General features: G+C 31.2%; 2 protein-coding genes and 2 long non-coding RNA genes across 10 annotated transcripts; 2 read left to right on the top strand and 2 right to left on the bottom strand.

Moving 5' to 3' along the window:
• Positions 1-2,902: 2,902 nt before the first annotated feature.
• LOC146939139 (uncharacterized) lies at positions 2,903-6,027 on the bottom strand. Of its 6 annotated transcripts, none has more exons than XR_015031562.1 (8): positions 5,937-6,027; positions 5,403-5,823; positions 5,110-5,258; positions 4,933-5,017; positions 4,650-4,734; positions 4,369-4,553; positions 3,854-3,946; positions 2,903-3,477 (listed from the first exon to the last, which is right to left on the bottom strand). It is a non-coding gene; the product is annotated as an uncharacterized LOC146939139 (long non-coding RNA). The 6 variants fall into 6 exon arrangements; XR_015031566.1 differs by having other exon boundaries at positions 5,110-5,222; XR_015031561.1 differs by having other exon boundaries at positions 5,963-6,027.
• A 107-nt stretch (positions 6,028-6,134) lies between these two features.
• LOC146939138 (uncharacterized) lies at positions 6,135-7,529 on the top strand. Its single transcript, XM_085752918.1, has one exon. The coding sequence runs from the start codon at positions 6,390-6,392 to the stop codon at positions 7,191-7,193; it is 804 nt and encodes a 267-aa protein (XP_085609044.1). The 5' UTR covers positions 6,135-6,389; the 3' UTR covers positions 7,194-7,529.
• LOC146939137 (ATP synthase subunit gamma, mitochondrial-like) lies at positions 7,442-12,587 on the bottom strand. The gene is made up of 7 exons (XM_085749739.1): positions 12,426-12,587; positions 10,338-10,473; positions 10,024-10,079; positions 9,878-9,932; positions 9,376-9,453; positions 9,154-9,239; positions 7,442-8,037 (listed from the first exon to the last, which is right to left on the bottom strand). The coding sequence occupies exons 1-5, from the start codon at positions 12,585-12,587 to the stop codon at positions 9,440-9,442; spliced, it is 423 nt and encodes a 140-aa protein (XP_085605865.1). The 3' UTR covers positions 7,442-8,037; positions 9,154-9,239; positions 9,376-9,439.
• Positions 12,588-15,909: 3,322 nt separating this feature from the next.
• On the top strand, positions 15,910-17,131 carry LOC146939136 (uncharacterized). 2 transcript variants are annotated; one of them, XR_015031559.1, is made up of 4 exons: positions 15,910-16,356; positions 16,508-16,681; positions 16,791-16,918; positions 17,103-17,131. It is a non-coding gene; the product is annotated as an uncharacterized LOC146939136 (long non-coding RNA). The 2 variants fall into 2 exon arrangements; XR_015031560.1 differs by having other exon boundaries at positions 15,912-16,348.
• The last annotated feature ends 714 nt before the right edge of the window (positions 17,132-17,845 follow it).

The following is a 17,845-nucleotide window of genomic DNA, read 5'->3' as shown; positions in this document are numbered from 1 at the left end:
GTTAATGCCGGAAATCTGTTAGGAATATGATAAGCGTGGATATCACAAAACTTTTTTTTTTTTTTTCTTATTTGATCCAATGGTCCATCAAATAATTTCAAGTTTTTATTTTAGTCCCACAATTAATAAAACATATCTTTTGATCCTTCAATTTTTTCTCCGTTTGCTAAATAAATTCAAACGGTTAAGTTTAACCCCAAATATATATGGTGGACCAAGATTATAGATAATCCACCATAGACCTTACTAATTTTTCAATTTTAACCTTTTGATCTTTTTTAAAAAAGAGGACCGTTAGATTACACATGACTATTTTATCTTATAATGTACCACTACCATCTAACTTTTTTTCCTTTTCTTGAGATTATGTGATTTTTTTGAGATTATGTGATTTTTTTGTTCTTTTTTCTTATACGTGACGTATGAATGAATGGATTTTTGTTGAATGAAGAGTTGGATTTTGGGTTTGAAGATTAATAAATATAGGGAAATGTTAATCAGTGCTCCCGGGGCACTAGTTAAGGAAGCATATACAGTAATACTGCATTGGAACTTGTGAAGTCAACTCTTTAAAGGTTTAAAAAGTGTTATTTTTAAATTAAAACTTTCTTTTTTTGTTTCCTTAACCAGTGCCCCGGGGGCACCGGTTAACACAACCCATAAATATAATGAAGGTGTATACATATAGGTAAAGATGAATCATGAATATTATATGTAAGGATCTTCGCTATTTTTTGATTTTGTAATATACTGGATTTGGTTATGTTGTGATGGATCTATCAATTTTTTTGTAACCGATTTATTTATTTTGTAATTTGAGATTGAGTTTTCTGGGTTTTTGGGTTTTAAAGTTTGAAGTTTGATGAATGTTGATGATGAAGATGATGAACAAGAGTGAGGAAGAAGATGAAGAAAGTGAAAGGTAATTGGTTGTTGTTGACACAGCGTAAGATAAAATAGACATGCGCATCCGATGGTCCTCCTTTAAAAAAGAATCAAACGGTTAAAATTAAAATAATTAATATGATCTATGGTTAGTCCACCATAGACATCATTTGGGGTTAAACTTAACTGTCGGGATTTATTTGACAAACGGAGGAAAAAGTAAGGGACCAAAAAATACGTTTTATTAATTGTGATACCAAAATGAAAATTTGAAATTATTTGAGGGACCATTGAATCAAATAAGCCTCTTTTTTTTTTTTTAAAGGATATCACAAACCCTTGTGCTTGTATCTTACGTGACACTTTATTAATTATCTTATGAGTCACACCTTTTTTTTTTAGGGAAATCTTATAAGTCACACGTACTTACCCCTTGCCCCTTGAGTATTTAACTCTTAGTACAGTAATCTTCATATGCGTTACTTTTTACTTATATACGTGCGTTTTTTTTTTTTTTTTATAAAAGGAAGGTGTGCAACTGCATTCAAAATCTGATCAACATTTTCATACATTTTTGAGTAATATTCAAATTGTCAACGATGAAGAGGAAGCTACCTTTGTTAAATTGACATTAAATTTGAATAAGTATTGATGCAAAATTAGAAAAGATGTTAAATGAAAAAATCGGCTGGATGTAAATTGAAATCAAAAGAGAATTACCATTGCTACAAGATTAGTTTCTCCAAATGAGCCAACCATCCATTTACATGGTAATTATCACACGAGTCTTAACATTCATTTTAACTTAAATGCTTTTTACGGTTGTTTTAACACTAGAGTCAACCATCCACCTTTGTATTTTATGTTTGAATTCACACGTCGTATTAAAGATAATGTGAACAGACAGAATGCAGTTAATGGATCGCCGCATAATAGTTTTGTACATAATTGTCCAAAATTCTCTCCAACTTCAAGTTATTTATACTTTTTTAAGTCACGTCTATTTATACTCATCCCTTAAGTACGTAACAAGGGATCATCTTTGTTTCTTTCTTCTTCTCTACTTCTCTTTAATCTTGTTCTTCTTTTAATAGTTTCATAACATGTTATCAGCATGATGCTCTAACCAATTCAGGTATGCAATTCTTCTTGATCTATTTTTGTGTAAATAAGTTTTAAATTTTTGTATCGATGATTATAGACTATACTGTTACAATTCCATCAATTGGAATCAGTGTCTTATAAATACATTAAATCATTATTATGTAAATTGTATTATATTATTGTGTTTATTTATTCCATATGCAATTATTGCATAAGAATTAATCTCATATTATAAAATTAAAGAGATCTATCATGTAGTTCCTCAAAAACTCAATATTATTCTTTGTGAATTCTTGAAAATTCAAAAGTGTAGTTCCTGAAGAACTCAATACTATTCTCTATGAATTCCACAAGAATTCATCAAAAAGTTACATCCTTGAAGGATTGTACAAATAATTGATTAGAAATGTTAATAAGTTCTCAATGAACTTAAAAACTCAATTTTTTCTCAATGAATTCCTAAAGAATTCAACGGTAATGCACAAAAGGGATTGTAAATAGTTCCTGAAAAATTTAAAAGCACAATTTTTATTATATGTGAATTCCTAAAGAATTCAATACAATATTGATGCATATCGCACAAATAATTTGATTATATACGTTATATAGTTCTTTCAGGAAAAAAAACTCAATTTTTTTTTTTTAATATTTATACATCCTTCAAAGAGTGAATGTGATTTTCTTTTATATAACAAATTTGTGTGTTACTTTCTTTGCCTCCTTCCATATAGGCAACTTAATCCCATTTGAGGCAGGTTTGTTGAAAATTAAAAATATACTAGTTACAAACCCGTGTTTCGCAAGGGTTGAATTACTTATTTTTTAAAAAAAATTCCTCTAAAAGAGAGATGTTCAAATTACGGAACATTGTCTTCTTGGTAAATTTGATAACAAAGGTCACATAATCCGAATATTTATGATGCATGGTCTAAGGCATGACATAAAAGATAACATAACAACCATTCTCATTACATCCATAATGTACTGCGGCAGAAATATAGATGTTGCCATGTAGTGTACAACCAATTTAAGGTTGATTACCGAAAATGAGTTGGATTACTAAATCCAAACCACATTTAAAACATATTGCCATTAAAATATTATACAAAATATACAGGCCAGCATACAACTTTCAAAAGATTAGAATTCTTCAAGCAAAATTATTTCTACGAACCACCTCAACAAACAACACTGTAGGAGGAACACTCAAATCGAATAGCAGCTTGTCGCCCTCTTGTGGGCGGTTTGTTAGCTGAATAAGTGAATCATCAGTAGCATGAAGCATCATAACTTTGGTCGATGCAATGAGGATGATCATCCGGTCTTGGTTTCTTGTAGTGCTTATCCTTTGAATGTCTGACCAAGCCACAGTGAGCACTAAAGTACTGAGCCTTTTTATCATCAGGACTTATATACCAATGCTAAAATTGAATATATTGAACTTGTTGCATGACTTTTCCATGAAAATTAACAACTGAAGCATAAAGCCTATGAAAAAAAAACTCAAGCATAGAATTCATAGTAAAAATAAAAGATTAAGATGTTAACTTACAAATTCTAAGCTGCATGCTATTTACATTTAGTTACGGAGTATTTTATTGGTGGCATATATACAATAAGACTGCCAATCTAATGCAGATTTTTTTTTTATTAAAACTTCATTCACTGAATATAAAGGAGTTTTCACCGTTCATGGGATTTGAAAACAATGACAAAAGAGCCTGGGTTGACAGAATTATGCAGGCAAGTAATCATCCTTATCCTTCCGTTTAATTAGAAACATCTTCTAATTCATTTTTCATCTTCTTTTTAAACTTTATAACGAACGATCAGGCTGAGAAAAGGGATATTAGCAAAGCTCTACCTGTCCTTCACTTCAACACATCAGCGGCAACATTCTTGGCCTCAGTCTCTTTGACTCGTGGTTCTCTAATTGGAGCTTGGATTGCCAATTTTCCTTTTCAAATTTTATCCATCACACAATTAGTGATTGTAATTTCATAGTTTCTATACTGGTTTCATTAAAAAAAAATTAATGTTAGTGAAAACTGTAGTTATCATCATACTAGAACCAAAGGCATTAATAAAATGTCATATCAGTTGAGCATTATTGACTGAGGTAAATTTGAAAATAGCAAGGTTATGGTTTTCCATCCAACTCATTTAAAATCCCTGTCTACTTTCTGCTCATGTTTGCTTATCAACTCTTTCTGCTCCACAGATATATCAATCGGCCTCACACTTATTTCAAATTGGGGTATTGAGATTTTGTCGTTCTAATGGTAGTATCACAAAACTCAGATTATTATGAGCCAAAAGAAAAATAATTTCAGAACACCAAGTCATTAGCAAAGATAAATACATATACATAATGTATACCTGCAAGCTTGCATTGAGCATGAGTCGATATCAGAACAATAGGTCCTATATCATTCCGATCAGCCAACTAACTCAGCAATTGTTTTCTTCGGATGCATACGAAGAAATTCATCCTCTAAAGAGGGCCTGACATGCAAACCCATGCATAAACTTCACCATATGCATCTATGCCTTGAACAGCAAGTCTGCATATATACAAATGATAGGATGGACTAAAAACAATAACCACATGAATGAAAAACTGAGTGAAAAATCTCAGATGACAAACAATAAAATCTAACCCAGCCTTGAAGACATATGCCTCAGGAATTTCGGGATTGACCATGATCCTAGTAGTATTCAGAACATTTTGCACCGATGCCCTTTCTGCACAATTGCATGCAAATATTAGTCAATTTGATGGTCAAAATTAAAACAATATTAGTAAAAAAATATAGATTAGTGATGGTGACTCCAACCTCTGAATATCTTTATATATACAAATGATAGGATGGACTAAAAACAATAACCACATGAATGAAAAACTGAGTGAAAAATCTCAGATGACAAACAATAAAATCTAACCCAGCCTTGAAGACATATGCCTCAGGAATTTCGGGATTGACCATGATCCTAGTAGTATTCAGAACATTTTGCACCGATGCCCTTTCTGCACAATTGCATGCAAATATTAGTCAATTTGATGGTCAAAATTAAAACAATATTAGTAAAAAAATATAGATTAGTGATGGTGACTCCAACCTCTGAATATCTTTATCTTTGCAAACTGAATCATAACAATAGGCATTCCATGGCCCATCATTGCCTTCAGCTCATCAACATAATCACCAAAGAGAGCACACTCGATCTTATCACTTTTAATCCATAACATAAATTCAACACATCAGCCCCTAATAAAAATAAATGGTTATTGTAACATTTTAATATTCAAAATACCTTTCATCAGTCAAATTAAGAAGTGTGGTGGTGCATATTACCTCAGCAAGTTTATGTATATATAATTAGCAATAAATAACCAATTCCTTGATACATACCTCCACATATCCATCTCCAAAGTTGATCCTTCATATTGATTATTGCAATCATTACATATTATCTTGAGGCCTCTGTTATTTTCACCATCTAATTCTCCAATACCTGGCCACTTCTTAGTTCCCACAGGTAAGCAAGTTTGTCCACAAAAATCAAATTGTTTTCACATAGACTGTTTTCATAAGCTATTTTAGAGAGCTTATGGAAGCAAGCTTATAGCAAGCAACTTATGGATATGTCATAAGTTGTTTCTGTAAGCTCTAACAAACAATCTCACAAATGCTTGTACCAATAGATAAGATCGTCAAACCAAACAAAGATTATCTTAAGTCTTCACATGCCCTTGCATAGAAGTCTGGACAATTGATCAAAATGTGTAGGCTTGAAATCATAACACCTTCCTTCCTCCATATACATTGTCACCTAATTAAAAGTAAAGAAAGTACGACCTTTGTTAGAATCTAATCTAGAGACACTTGAAAAGGAGACAGATGATGATGGACATAGCCCTTAACAAAGGCACTCAAATATAAAACCTCATTAATCTGATTTTTTACAAAACCTCATCTGCCATTGGCTTTAAATATTCCTAGCCTCAACCAAAGAGATCTCCCATAACCATCTTCATGTTAGTAATAGGACTCCTAAGGGCAGAAGTTATAGATACTAGTGGTTTATTTAATAATATTATAAATAAGTAACTGTTACTTGTCTGCAGTAATTGCTGTCTACTAGACTTCTATGTAACAGCTATAGGACTTAGTATTATAAATAAGATGCAGAGGAAAAGAAAGGAATTCAGGGATTGGGATAAAGGATAGGTAGGGAGAGACCAAGCTCTCGAATTCTTGGAGGGGAGAGAACCAAGACTCTCGAATTTCTTGGGATTATATTGTACAATTACTATTAGTTTATATTTTGATATCAGTTTCTATCACTGGTATCAGAGCAGTTCTGATCCAGGGAAAGAAATTCACAGTAGGGGGGAAATGGACATGCCACAATTTGACGGCAGCGGTGACGCTTATTGGTGGTTGATTTGTATTGAGAAACATTTTGATGTCGTGGGAACACAGGAGGGTGAGAAGTTGCTGGAGGCGGTGAAAGCCTTGCGAAACCGTGCTCTCGTATGGTGGCAGTGGTGGAGTCGATGCCATCCACATGCGAGTTGGCGAGCGTTTCACGTTGCATTCATTTGGCATTTTAAGCCAGAGTATAGAGACCTTCTACCTATATCGGATGAAGAAGAGGAATCTGGATTGGAATGGGAGTCGTCGACGCCTCACACATTCAGCCTTCAATCAGAAGAAACTGATCAAGGAAATTCTGAACTCATTCAGACAGCAGAAGAGGAAAAGGTAGAGAAGGCAGAAGAAATGGATGCAGAAAATTCCTCCATGAATGTCATCATTGTGGAAAAGCAACAAGAGACCAAAACAGATCTGTGCAAATTTCTTGGTATCGACAGACTCTTTTATGAACATGGTATGAGTAGTGTGTTCGAATCGAGGGCGAAATTGCCTAGAAAAATTATCGGAGAGGGATGGGTTTCACTCGAGTTTGGCGGCCTACCTCCACCGTTGCCAAAGCCGCCAGATCCAGATGTGTTTGTGGTGAAGAGTGGATTATCCTCTGGTTTGATCGAACTGGCACTATGCCTATTGCTGCCGAAAATTCCTCCCCAAAAGAGAGTGTCTGATGCATGCATTAATTATCATGTTTCACACCTTGCTCTGTCACTCTACTTCAAGTTATGGGACCCTGGTGGACAGTTATGTTATCCTTCACCTTGAGGACAAGGTGAGTCTTTAGGGGGGGAGTATTGTTAGTAATAGGACTCCTAAGGGCAGAAGTTATAGATACTAGTGGTTTATTTAATAATATTATAAATAAGTAACTGTTACTTGTCTGCAGTAATTGCTGTCTACTAGACTTCTATGTAACAGCTATAGGACTTAGTATTATAAATAAGATGCAGAGGAAAAGAAAGGAATTCAGGGATTGGGATAAAGGATAGGTAGGGAGAGACCAAGCTCTCGAATTCTTGGAGGGGAGAGAACCAAGACTCTCGAATTTCTTGGGATTATATTGTACAATTACTATTAGTTTATATTTTGATATCAGTTTCTATCACTTCACTGCTCCAATTTTCTCTTTAATTGATATGTAAGGTAAAGCCTAATTGACAGTAGCAATCACATGCCAAGCAGCTAAAACTTCAAAACCAATCTTCATGGTCCTGTATTAGAGTGCAAAAAAAGTATCAGAAGAGCATTTATTTTAACCGGTAAAGCTTTTTTAACACCCCAAAAAACCAATTTTCAAACAAAATCAAATCAAAAACCATTTTTTTCCAACCCAATTCAATAACGAAAACATCATGTCAACAAACAAAAGCCTAATCGAGGTTAGAATTTTATCAACATATGTGTGAACCAAACTACTGAAGGTCAACAAACAAATATTATCAACTTTAGATATAGTATAAGATATCATAATATGATATATCTCCATAAAGGTTCATATAAGTGAAATAATATTAAACTTGAAGTAACCAAAGTCGCAAATTTTAAGCCGAGGGGATGGATTTCCGTCCAAGAGAGTGTTTTCCAATTTCAGATCTCTATGACAAATTTCCTACAACACGAAGCGTAGTATAAGATACGAATTTGTCATGAAGAACACAACAAATTTTGAGTTCATGCATACCATTGAATGACAATAGCTAAGCATAAATAGAAACATTTTAAATTAAATGGAAGATAGAAACTACCCCCACCCAGAACATCATCTTTTGTGATGCTTGGTTAGAAGTATGTGGTTTTTAAAATTCGCTTATTAAAATTTTGTTAGATTATACAAATGATATAACCAAACAGGCAATCAATTTTCTATGTCATCAATTATGCCAAAAAACCATCTGTGTTAGAGTATTAGCATTTCATCAAACATCATACGTGCGTACAATTCTACAAAACCAATCCAAAAATTCAGTTTTGTTAGTAGACAGATTTCAACTTCGTCTATTTAATTAAAATATCAAACGACGTCCGAATTGACTAAACGAACATTCCTTGGAAAGCTTAGAATGTCAAGATTATAAATATAATTTTAGTTTTGGTGTTTAATTCTCCAATTTGTACAGTTTTACTAAAGAACATGTACAGATACAGAAACAGAGCAGAAACTTTTTCTCAACTTACAACATGAATTTCTCATACTTCACTCAATGAAATTCAATGATTCTTGAGCCTATTCCGTAGGTATTTTTGTCTACTTTACAAAGGTTCAAGTTTCACTCTCAAATGATCTATGTATAAAAGTCTATGATCAATTTACTAACAGGGTAGCCAAGCTGCAAATTGCAGAATTTTCAATCTATTCTTTCTTTAACTTACTCAATTGATTCTACATCTACTTTCTTAATCTAAGACATTATTACTACGATTCAATGGTATAACAGTGTTATTCGCAAATAATATTAACCTTAACATCCTTGCCAAATTCAATCAAATGCATTTCTACACAAATTTTCAGCACTTTCCCACATATTATACTTTGAGCAATTCTTGTCATTTCAGTCCAACAGAAAACAAATAGAAACATAGAAAATCAAGTAATAACAATAAAAAAAATCAATGCATTAATTTGGGGGAATTTCTAATCATGCAAAATAACCTAATTTTTTTATGTTATCTTACTCAATTTCATAAAATCAAACTCAAGGGTAGTACTACACTAACAGGAACTCGCATGTTTTGAGTTGATTCCCTTCAAAAGCTCCAAGCTGCTATCAGACCCCAAGCTTCTACTTTACTTCAAAATTCACTTTCTTGCATCTAACACCAAAATAGAATCAAAAAAGTAACACACATGCAATCCCAATTATGAGCTTAACCAAAACTTTCAATACATATAATACTTTATGGGCTACAAACCTCCAAATTCTCTTTTCCAAGGGAAATAAAACCTTACCTACGTCGCGGAAGTGTGTGCTGCTACCTTGTTCTTCTAGTCAGCGATTACATCAAAAAGTGGATCAAATGAAGAAATCTGAAAATTTAGGTGGAGAGGAAGATAAAGAACAGTGAGTGAGAAATTGAAAGGAATTCTTCAAATATATAGCAAAATTAGAACACAAAAATGAATAGAAGAAGATCAACAACACAAATCCAAAACAAAATCAATATCAACACTAAAAATCTTTTTACTGAGACATTTTCTCAAACACTTGGTGAGTGTTAAATTTCACAATAAATAAATAAATCAAATCAAATACAGAAATAAAACAAATTCAACACCATTTCCATAATTAGACCAACTTCAATCTATCAGACCTAATATTTGTTGCGATGAACACAATCTATCAGAAACATAATTGCAACCTCAAACATAAATCACATGCAAATTAGAATTTTGATAATAACCCAGAAAATAATTCAACATCAAGAACATAAATTCAATAAAAAAAACTAACCTGAAGAGCATTCAACTACTCTTTTAATCCATATTCTACATGCAATAATCTCAACCTAATTAAAAGCAAGAAACTTTAATTTTGGAGAAAAAGGGTATTTGTGGTTCAGCCAAATCAAAAACGAAAATTGAATAATCCCAACTCACCTTGATTCTCTGTAACTTCTGTTGATAGATTTGAGAAGGAAAAGATACATGCAAAGCTTCAATTATTCAACAATTCAACAGTGAAACACAAAATTAGGGCATAAAAATATGAAAATCAAAATTTCAACAATGAAATTCAATAACATTGATGGAGGATGAGTTTTGTTTGCTAAACACTTGGGATAACACAATTTTGCTATAAAACCATCAAAGCAATGTCCATATTTTGCAATATTCCTTAACAATTTAATTTAGGACTAAACTTGTTTTCTAGATATATATAAAACACAAGGTTCAAGACACAATATACTAACCTAAGTATAACTCAGGATTCTTTTGTATTTCAGTTAAACTGAGTGCAATGTCTTTCTTTGAGTCACGAATCAACTGAGCCTTAGCCTTCTCTCCCAATATAACATACCTTGTCTCTTTATCAGAGATGAAGTCACCCTTTCCTTATGACATCTATACATGGTTATTAACTATACAATAAATGAAGTTACATTTAGGAACTTCAATTCTGCTATCAATTGCTACTTCTTAAATCCTGCCTTTTTTAAATGACTGCATCATAAATTATCTCAACCATGAACATCAAAACTTTCTATAGCATGAATTCCTGAGAAATTACCATTTATCATTGGGAGAATTTTTTGCAGAATTTCAAATATGCAAATAGAGAAATATCATGGAATACCCGAAGTGAATAACTAAAAAATTTCTTCCAATTAACTTTCAAAATTCTCTTTTCAAAGCAAATAAAACTTTCAGATAAAGTTCACACTGAAGTTTCCATACCCAAATCACCAATCAATTAAAATATCTTCTAATACTTCACTAAGATTTACCATTACAATGCTAACTTAATATTTCTTGGCTATTCTTGTTACAGAATATAGAGTATCAAACATGGATAGTTTAGTTTAGTCTTATATGGTAGATTTGTAAGATCCAAAGAGATATATGAACAGGTACATTTCTTTAACAAAATTACGATGACCAAATAGTCCAAATTTTATGTAATCTAAACAAACATACATAGAATAGACATTACAAATCCCACCTCACAAATCAATAACTTATGGAAACTCAAATATGATTCATAAACTCAACTCACAATATACTTTTGATTCTTCCCTTGATCAACACACCTCAACAGATAAGACTCGTGCACATTTGAAAAAAAACTACTCAAATAGGCAAATAGAAAAATATCATGTTATGCCTCAACTGAATAACTGAAAAATTATTGAATGCTACCTTTCATATATCAATGGATATAATCTCCAAAACATTAGAAATAGGGGAAAAAATATTAGAGACGTTGTAGTGAAACTATGGAACTAAGGCAACACAAAATTTTTATATTTGAGTTCCTCTGTGTTTTTGACAAATTACTATAAAAATGAGTATAACAGATTCGCATGAAAAAAGAAAAAAAAAAAAAAAAAGTTGTACAAGAACAATAAAACAAAGCTAGAATGAATCCTATCTGCCAAACTATCTGAATCCAATCCTATTATTTATATTGGAGTTTCTAGTGGTAATATTTCAGTTTTGAAGCTTGATCAAAATTTGCATGTGGTAAAGATGAATTACACCACACCTATCTCAGCTTCTATTGGTGAGATGAGATACATTTTTTGGCCCTTCTCCATTCAATTGTTACAATTAAATCTTTCTTTAGAATATATATACCATTGATTCTCTTGATAACCTTCTAGGGAATTCAACTGAAGTGTTTGATGATACGACACACATATTGCCTTAACCAGCAGCTGAAAGTAAGAGGTAACCTGATCCTGCTTTTACTTTATCAATATTTTGAGTTCAATATCTATGCACTTTAGACAGAAATCCAAATACATTTCAAATCACCTTAAATCATAATATTATTTTCTAAAATATTTGTACAAACATTAACATGCAATTTTTCTTATAAAAATTATCATTCTTTCTGTAGTCCATAATAAAACCAATGTTAAAACTTTAATTGAATAACTATATCAATGCTCTTAACAATTAGAGTAATTTTGTCCCAAAAAAAAATTAGAGTAATGAATAAATCGATATGACAAACCTCAATTAAAATCAAGGAATCAAAACCTCACTTAAAATCAAGGAATCAAAACCTCAATTAACAACAACACAAAACCAAAGAATCAAAACCTCAATTAAAATAAAAAAATAAAACCTTTTCTGAAAACATGCAAGCAAAGTTCAAACCAAAACCCAAAAATTTTCTGGAAAATGAAAAAATTCTACATGCAATCGAACATGCATAGTACCCATTGAACAAATAACACAGTACACTGAAATGATAGTCAGGACAAAAATAAAAACAAAACATAATAAACCCATTCAACCATGATTTTAGATTCATCAATGGACAAAGAAATCACCTTTGATGAGGAAGAAAGCGAACTTCTGATGAAGAAGAAAAGAACCAGATTATTTATCGCTCCTTGACTCCCAAACTCTCCCACTACAACACAAACGAAAACAATCTCAGAATATTTATTTACATAATTCTCAATCCATGAAAAACCCAAATAAAATCTCATACATGAAAGCCAACACAATTTCTAAAACACCAATCCAAAATAAATTTTGCTCATTTAATAGTTAATATTAATTAAAATAATTAGTGCTTTATTTTTTTTACAAATGAAATGATTATTTAAAGTAATAAATTATCTATATACTATATATAAAAGTTAATGTCCATTGAATTTACCAATTTGCCCCTAGGAGGGGCATTTTGGTAATTCAATTATTGGAGGGTGGTTTTTTTTAGGGTTGGCCTATGAATTTCCATTTTTGCCCTTAACCAATTTTTTTAAATTATTTTCTAATTTTTATATTTTTAATAACTTTTAATTATTTTCCAATTTTTATATTTTTAACTATTTTTCAATTTTTCCTCCCAAATTCAGTTGCTTCTACATTGCCGTTGTGGGAGATTAAGGTATCGTTTGACCTGACTTTTTTCAAACTTCTCTACATTTTTAAGGAGAAGTTAGGCCGAATACAATAGCAATTAAGTACTTACTAAAAAAAGTACTTTTTTTGAACGCATAAAATTGAATGGAATGAGCTTTGACCAGAAGCTGTTGAATGTTACTTTAAAAAACTACTTCTCGACAATTTATTTCACAAGCACCTCTTTTCAACCCACGCTGGGAACCTTTTCTTTATTTTTTAATATTATATTTCAATATGTTTTTTTTTTCCATTTAACTTTATTTTTTTTAACCGTTCCATTAATTTTTTAAGGAGATTCCATTTAATTTTATTACCTTTTTTTCAAAGGAATTTTATTATCTTTTTATCACTTATATATTTAATTTCAATATCGTTTAATCATCACAATCTCACAAATATTTTTATTCACGCTGTCATTTAATGATCCCAAATATTTTTATCTCCTTTCTTCATCCTCACGATTATATACACACATTAACGTTTAGAGTAATATTTTATGTTCGTCTGTCTGTTTTTTTGTTACGCTAATGCATATAATTTTTTTAGTGTTGCTTGGTTAAGTGCTACCTCACCAATATTTTTTAACTATTTTCCAATTTTTATATTTTTAAAAACTTTTAACTATTTTACAATTTTTTATTTTTAACTATTTAAAACTAAGTTGATGGTTCATGGTTTTTAAGGTTTATATTTTGACATATTACAATGATTCACAATTATCCGTCATTTTACCATCTATCCTTTCAATGTAATCTTCCAGACTGAATATTGCTCAGCTGATATTACTTTTTTGACATCAAAGAGATTTTTTATTTTTTAACGGTCAAATTATTAATAACCAAGTTCCTACACAAGACGCTAAAGAGTTTAATGTGTTTCTTTCGTTCATTTTGTGTCATGTAAATCTTGGTGTTAATCCCTTTTTGGTAACTCTATGACAGTGCGCTCACTTTTATAATTTTAACTGATATGTAATTTATGATGTTTTCCTGCTCTTGATAAAGCTTTCATAAATATTTTGATAAAGATTTATAATTTTTGTACAATATTTATTAATTTGTTCATTTTTCCTTCGGAACAATTTTTTTACAAAATACGTCACTGAACCCCATGCCTTAGACCATGCATCACAAATATTTGGATTATGCGACCTTCATTCTCAAATTTACGAAGAATGGTAATATTCCGTAATTTGAACATCTCTCCTTTAAAACAAGTTTTTTAAAAGTGTGTATAATTCACATGAAAGGACTCGATATTAAATTGCAATTAATATCTGCCTTTAATGTAGATCATGTGAAATGATTTATATACGTTGAAACTGAAAGGAAAGATGATATAAATCAAGTAGAGAGACATTCAACTATCTGTCTGATTCAGAAGTTTGTTCACCTGAAAGGACCCGATACTAAATTGCAGTTAATATCTACCTTTGTTGTAGATCATGTGAAAGGATTTATATACGTGGTACTAAATTGCAGTTAATATATGCCTTTGCTAGGGGTGGCAAAAATACCCATGCCCACGGGTACCCGTGGGTAAAATCCGTCACGGGTATGGAGCGGGCAGCTAAACTGGTATCCACGGGTATAATAAACGGGTATTTGACTACCCATTATTATATGGACACAAACACGGATTGGATTGTATCCATACCCACGGGTACCCATATCCGATAATAAATTAAGTAAATTACTAATATATCTTTATATATCATATCTTATTACTTAAAGTTGGTACCTTATTAAAGAAAATTTTACCGCCCACCTAAAAATCCTCAATAATAACCTATTTTTATTTTAATTTTTTTTAATTCATCTTATTAAGTTCACCGTTTCCACTTCATTCACATCATAAAACATATAGATTATATAAGAATCATGAATTTTCTATGAATTATGTATGATTTATGAAATTTTGAGTGGATTATGTATGGTGTTTAAAAGTTGAAGTTTTTTGGTAATTAAAAAAAGTTATTATTTGTACCAAAAAATAAATAAATTCAAAACTCCATGGGTACCCATGGATACCCATGGATACCTCAATACCCACGGGTACCCGTATAGTGGGTACCCACGAGGATACGGGGCGGGCACGGGTATCATATTTATCCAACGGGGTGGGGACAAGTATCATATTATCCGTACCCATGGGTATCCATTGGCATCCCTTAGCCTTTGCTGTAGATCATGTGAAAAGATTTATATACGTTGAAGCTAAAACACAAAATGATATAAATTAGGTAGAGAGGCTTTCAGCTATCGTCTGATGCAGAAGTTTGTTCACCTGAAAGAACTGGATACTAAATTGCAGTTAATATATGCCTTTGTTGTAGATCATGTGAAAGGATTTATATATGTTCTGAAAGTCAAAATGATATAAATCAGGTAGCTTTGGTAATAGGGTTTTCATTGGTTTATAGATAGATATCAATTATTACTGGAAAAATGTTTCTACCGCTGACTAAATATGTTTTCATTTGTTACTCGTGATCAAGCCATTTTGAAGATTTAATTTTGCAATCCGTAATGCAAGAGTACTCTAAATATTGTATTATGGTTTATAATTATATGTCATTTCGCAATCTATCCTTCCAATATAATATTTTATCAAATACGTTACTGAACCCCGTGCGAAGCACGGGTTTGTAACTAGTTTATCTATAGATAATAATAAAGCAAAGCAAGCTTAGTATTATGGCAAGTGTGACATTTGTCATTCTATGATCAATTCCTTCCAACATACTCTTCCTAAATAATTTCTAAAAGAGGAAACTATTAGCCTAATTTTTATTTTCTATTTGTTAATTTTATTATTTCCTTAAATCTAATTTCTTTAATCATATAGACAAAACAATAATGGCCGTTCACTACCAAAAAAAAAACAATAATGGCCGCTGCAATTTTTCTAAAGACCATTAATGTGGTGTTGATTTCTCTCACCTCTCATTGGCTTAATATATTGTTTTTTATCACCCTACTTAATGTATTATTTTTTGAATTTCCACCTATTGTTTTTTCAATGTGATTTTTCACTTGCCTTTTACCCTTCTCCTTGAAAACGTTTTAGAGGCTTTACTATTGTTTCTTTCAAAACACAAAGCATCGTAGGTTCATTGTATTCTTCCTACAAGAGCACCTTATTTCCACACACAAAATTAACGCAGACACAACTTCGATCCTTTTTTTACCTCAATCTACCTATTCAAACCACCAATTCATATCTTTTATTCAACAGTTTTTATTTCTCTTTTTTTTTCTTTCTATTATGATGCATGCGGAAATCGCCACATTCTCCTCCTCCCTCCTATATGCAGAAATCACCACAAGATCCATCACATGTATGCAGGTTTTACAATCTACTTCATTTCACTTCCGTTTTGCATCGCCCTTGCCTAATGCTTCGTCTAATCAAACGTTAGCATTAATGTATGTGTGTTTTATTTTCTTTTCTTGATTTTATTTAGTCAAATTAAATTAAACTTTTTTTTCTTACTCAGGTGATTAAGGATTTGACAAATGCAGGAGCAAATTATTGATTGTTCTATAGAACATAGTGCAGTTGCAAGTCTATCTCATTTTGGATCTTAGTATTTTTTGGTATACAGGTTATTCTCATTTCATTACTTTTTTGGTGCAGGTATTCATGTTGGATATAGATAAAGATATGGATGGTAAGACACATTATGCTTTTCTATTTTGGCATTTTTTTTCAGTTGCTTCTCCTTTTCTATTTCCTTTTGTTCTCATATTTTTGAAAGACAATTGGTTCTTTTTTTCAAGTAAGGTTGATGTTATAATCTGCTACCACGGCTTGGAGGTCAAACTTCTCCATGTTCATATCAACTGTGACTTCTATTCTATTAATCGATAAATGATCACAAGTATTGCACAAGTGATTTCTAGAGAAGGTATATATTCTAAAGATTGATAGAGAAAAGTCGTTTTACATATAAGCAATTTAATTTTTCTTACTACTTTGCACTCTTCTTCATTCCTTCTATTGAATGTTGTCTCGACTTTATTATTGTCTCCTCTTCATTGTTGCAATTTGATGTTTCCAATTTTGATTTTTTTTTTTTATTTCCTTTGTAGGTTTTGACATTAGTATCGATTTAGTGGAACACAGATTAGGTAGCGTTTTTGCTTCGGTACTACTATAAGGTTCTAAACATTTTGTTTTTTTTACAAAACTTTCTAAACATTCTTACATCGTATTCATTATTATAAATTTTTATGAATTATGATAAACAAATATAAATCCAATGCCTAGATAAACATGATACACAAACAATAAACAAAATTGTAGTAGTTCTTTTCTAAAAGAAATCAAAACTGTAATACGTGTTATTGATGATCTTTGTAGTATGATATTTTATTTTAAGTCACAGTGTCGAGTGTTGTTTTCAACTATTGATGAATATTTAAACTATTGAATAAAATATAACATTATTTTGAGAAATATACTATACTTTCAAATATCACACACTTTTTTCATATTATTTTTTATATCAATATCTTTTAGAAGTTTTTAAACAAATATCTATCTGTGTTTCGTGTTAATAGCATTACTCTAAATATTTTTTTGAGTATGACCTTACATCAAATTCATAAAAAGTATTCTTATACTCTTATTTAAAGTAAGTTTTTCGTGCGTTGCACGGGTATACATGCTAGTTTTGATTTAATTAACTAATTAATTCAATTCACACACTTTTATGTGTTTTTGGATCGTAACAATGCTATAAACTATTCCCTGGAAAAAAAAATGCTATAAAGTAAGTATAGATAATATGAAAGACAATGTGAGAGAAAGAGGGGTAACTATGGAAATAACA

This window comes from Medicago sativa, chromosome 3 (assembly GCF_051527215.1).
Source record: "Medicago sativa cultivar Bolivia chromosome 3, Bolivia_mono, whole genome shotgun sequence".
Classification (NCBI taxonomy): Eukaryota; Viridiplantae; Streptophyta; class Magnoliopsida; order Fabales; family Fabaceae; genus Medicago; species Medicago sativa.
Note: the sequence above shows the minus strand (reverse complement) of the source record. Positions and strands in the feature narration are given on the sequence as shown.

Bases quoted from the DNA above. Each gene is read 5' to 3' on its own strand.
- LOC146939138 (XM_085752918.1), top strand. From the start codon at position 6,390: ATGGACATGCCACAATTTGACGGCAGCGGTGACGCTTATTGGTGGTTG.
- LOC146939137 (XM_085749739.1), bottom strand. From the start codon at position 12,587: ATGAGATTTTATTTGGGTTTTTCATGGATTGAGAATTATGTAAATAAA. The intron at 10,474-12,425 runs GTGATTTCTTTG...TCATAAGGAAAG, and splicing joins CGCTTTCTTCCTCATCAAAG to GGTGACTTCATCTCTGATAA. The intron at 10,080-10,337 runs GTTAGTATATTG...GAATAATTGAAG, and splicing joins GAATCCTGAGTTATACTTAG to CTTTGCATGTATCTTTTCCT.